The sequence below is a fragment of the Limulus polyphemus genome, unplaced genomic scaffold (genome assembly GCF_000517525.1).
Source record: "Limulus polyphemus unplaced genomic scaffold, Limulus_polyphemus-2.1.2 Scaffold1022, whole genome shotgun sequence".
Classification (NCBI taxonomy): Eukaryota; Metazoa; Arthropoda; class Merostomata; order Xiphosura; family Limulidae; genus Limulus; species Limulus polyphemus.
In genome coordinates, this window is record NW_013666632.1 from 305,364 (window position 1) to 309,442 (window position 4,079).

At 34.1% G+C, this 4,079-nt stretch overlaps 1 protein-coding gene across 2 annotated transcripts in view; it reads left to right on the plus strand.

Moving 5' to 3' along the window:
• Window positions 1-4,079, plus strand: part of LOC106461742 (calpain-A-like) — an 80,853-nt gene that overhangs the window by 29,150 nt on the left and 47,624 nt on the right. For both annotated transcript variants that reach the window (XM_022388774.1, XM_022388775.1), the window contains exon 2: window positions 2,609-2,782. In XM_022388774.1, the coding sequence (XP_022244482.1) occupies window positions 2,609-2,782 (174 nt within the window). The remainder of the gene's footprint in view (window positions 1-2,608; window positions 2,783-4,079) is intronic.

A 4,079-nucleotide genomic window follows, 5' to 3' on the forward strand; every position in this document is an offset into this window, starting at 1 on the left:
GAAATCTAGTTAACGCTCGAGCATTCAGGAAGGGACAGGATCCTTCTAGAAGTTCATGACGTGTTACTAGCGTCACGTGACTTCCGCTGTCATAACAATACTCAGTTTTGTCTGCCCTGAAAGTGAGCGCGCACTTATTTTAACGGATGTAAACAAAAGGTAGATGTAAATATACTTTAGTACAACAACATATTAAAAGCTTGTCAAAGTTTTTTAAAAGGTCTAACTTTAGGTCGTAGAATAACATCATAAGGTTCTTTAGTGATAGAATTAAGTATAGTAAAAATTTAGTCCTAACTGAAGTAAAGCAAAAAACGTACACAAGTTACAATGTTGACTTATCTTTATCGAATATAAACCGTATGTAGTAAAGGCTTGACTACTGTTAGGCCTAAGACAAGTGGAATCATAGATTTCGGTGTCTGCGATTAGAATTATTCTGTATTATTCATGTATTAGCATAAAATACCCATGCTCCGCTGCGGGATTGTAAGGTTTCTTCATGATTCAATGCGCCAATTCGTTAATTGATTTGTCTGTTGCCATTTCCCAAAATTACTTCAATTCAACTATTTTTAAAAGCAAATATGTTTACTTTTGGTTCTCTGGTTCTTTTTCTTCTTCCTGTGTTTTTATTTGAATTCTTTTCATTCTCAAATATTCTCTGATTCATATTTTTCTTCCCGTTGTTGTTGCCGTTGCCCAAACTTAGTTTAATTCAACTTTTTTTTTTAATTCTTAGATTTGTATTTTCTTCCAATGTGTATGTTGAAAAAGAGTATTTGGCAGAAAACCTCTACATATTGTTCCTTCAGTAAGTGAAGATTAGACAAAAATATAATACTGTTCTATAGACTTTCAGGAAGCAGAATTATGGGGATTAAGGGTCATATGGCAAATAATTGGCCAAACTTTTTTGAGACCAATCTAAAAAATAACACCCAGGTGCACACCCTCAGCATCTCCTTAGTATGGTGGAAAATTTCAGGTCTCTAGATTCTTTCCTCTTGAAACTTTGGCGGTTACACACACAAAGGTTCTTTTATTATTATTATAGAAAAAAAATCTCTAAAAAATAATACCCAGGTGCACACACTCAGAATCCCCTTAGTATGCTTACAAAGTTTCAGGTTTCTAGGTTCTTTTCTCTTAGAGCTATGGTCAAACACAAGTTTTTTTTATCATTATAGATTTAAAGAAGAACTGTTGCGGTAAAGATACAAATTTGGCCACAGATGTTTTGTAAGTCTCTACTAGTAATAGTTATAAACATGATACAAAGAAAATATAAAGTGTCTGAGATTAAGAGACAAATTAAAAAAGCCATCAACACTCAACGAAAAACTCCAAACAGTCTAACACTAAATTATATAATAGAATTCTTCTTGTAAGTACTTACTATTCCAAATATCAAGAACATCTCGTGCATTATATATATAAAAAAAACAATTTCCACCTACTTCTACTAAATAAGTTTTAAAAAAATTATCCAAAATTCCTGTTGTATCCTTCTGAAAAAACCTCAAATATCCTGTGATTCATTAACCCTACAGATATGGGTGCTGGCCTTGTAATAAAGTCTGCTGTCAGATCTGATACTTAATCAAAACCAAGGATACTTTCTTTGAAAAATACAAGCAAAATTTATATAATCAAGAAATAGTTCACTTGTGCTACACGAAACGCCATCTACTTCATACAATGTAAACATGTAACTACCAATATGTTTGACAAATTCAAACAACCTTTAGAGAGCATTTAATATCTTCTACTAACATTTAAAAAAATACATTCAAAGACAAATTTTTTTAAGTAACAAAACTGGATTATTATCGAAAGAAGATAGGGAGATGAAAGAATTACCACTCTGAATACTGTTAACCCTTATTGTATTAAATTTAGTTCTGATGTAAATGATCTTTGTTCTTTGACATCTCCTGTGTCAGTTAAACATTAAGTTTCACTTTTGGATTTTCCAAATGTTACCTTTGTCTGTCTTACTTACTTCACACCTTTCGTACTAGGTAAAAAATTATATTATTTTCATTACTCTTTTATTTAACAATCATTTTATTCTTACTTATTTTCAGCCGTGGTATAGCATCTCATAAAACGGCTCCGAGTTTTTTTGAAGTACAAACTTTTAGCTTATAGCTCCGTCATCTCTTGAACTGTCTATTTCAGCCACGTGGTAGTCGTTTTAAGTCCGTTATTGTAATGCTTTTCTCTTTCCTGTAATGATTTATCCACTTGAACATCATATTTAACCACTAGTAAACTTATTGATGTATTAATTCTTTCATTGGTTCCTTTACGTTAATGCATAGCTTAAATATTCTTCGTATTCTGCATTGATTAAACTTCAATAAAAGTGTTTGTTTTCCAAGTTTTAGTGGCAAAACGACGTTTTGTTTTTCTACATCTTTGAAAACATGGTTAAGGTCTTCAAGGCTGTAGGATGTAAATTTTTTTAAGATATCAATATCCTAAGTTCTCTAGTGATCCCAAGGGAATATATATAGAAATATAATACACGTGAAAGACCTTCTAGTTTATTCAAGTAAGTCTAAATTATTGTTAGTCTAAATACAACTTTTTTTAATTGCAGTTTGGAGAACGTGGTTCGGGTCTTCAGGCTAAGCGAATTCAAGACTTCTCCAAACTCCGTAAACAATGTATTGCAGAAGGAATTTTGTTCGAAGACCCAGAGTTCCCTGCTTGTGACTCTACAATCTTCTTTAGTAGGACCCCATCAAGATCTTTTGACTGGAAGCGGCCTCACGTAAGTTAAGTAATACTGGTCCATATATCTATAAAAAAAATATATTTAAAGGAAAATATTTGAGACATCAGTTAACATAAGACAAACCAGTTGAATAATATATACCACAATTCTTGTGTAGAATGGCTCATAAATAGCAATTATTATTTTATCACATAATTTGAAGAATTATTCAGTTCTTTAGAAACACCTGTAACTACACATTATTATAACTCTCAAATTACTGTCTTGTTTTTGTACCACCACTCACATATTGGATCTTAATGAATAGTTTAATATTTTTCCTTGTTGCAACTGAGCAAATTGTTTGGTTTGGTTTGAATTTCGTGCAAAGCTACATGAGGGCTATCCGCGTTAGCCGTCCCTGATATAGGTGAAAGACTAGAGGGAAGGCATTTAGTCAAAGCTACATGAGGGCTATCTGCGTTAGCCGTCACTGATTTAGGTGAAAGACTAAAGGGAAGGTCTCTAGTCATCACCACCCACCGCCAACTCTTGGGCTACTCTTTTACCAACGAATAGTGGGATTGACTGTCACATTATAACCCCCCACAGCTGAAAGGGCGAGCATATTTGGTGGGACAGAGATTCGAACCAGTAACCCACTGATAGCGAGTCGAACACCCTAACCACCTGGCCATGCCAGGCCATTGAACGAAAGGATTGGGAAAAAACATTTTGTTACAACAGCGGAAGTCACGCGACGCTGGAAGCATGCACGCTGGAGTTTCCGGAAGGATCATGACTGCTCCTGGCAACTCTAGTCTTTTTCACGCACCCTCTATTTTAGTATATAAGCCCGGCAAATAATTGCAGATAGAGAGGTAGAGAGACAGATAATTGAGTCAAGCGAGCGGTAGTGACCGTAAGAAAAGTGCGTGAATCGTTGTGAATTATAGCGTGTGTTTAAGTTAAAGTGACTGTGGAAATTAAGTGTATTACAAAGTTTGTAACAAGAAATAATAAACTAGTTTTAATTAAGAAAGAACTCGTATCGCTGAAGTTTCTTGAAAAGAATTTCTGCGGAAAATTAACAAACAAGCAGATACGTAACAAATTGGTGTCAGAAGTGGGATGGAAAATAAAAAAAAAGAAGATGGAAACAAGAGGTGACAAATCAAACTACAGCTTAGCAGATTTGATGGCAGGAATACAAGAACAGCAAAAGAAACAAGAAGAAGAGAAAAGAAACAAGAAGAACGAGTAAAGAAACAAGAAGAGAGATTACAGCATTTGTTGGAGGAAAAAGAAAAGGAACAAGAAGAGAAATTACGGCAGTTGTTGGAGGAAAAAGAAG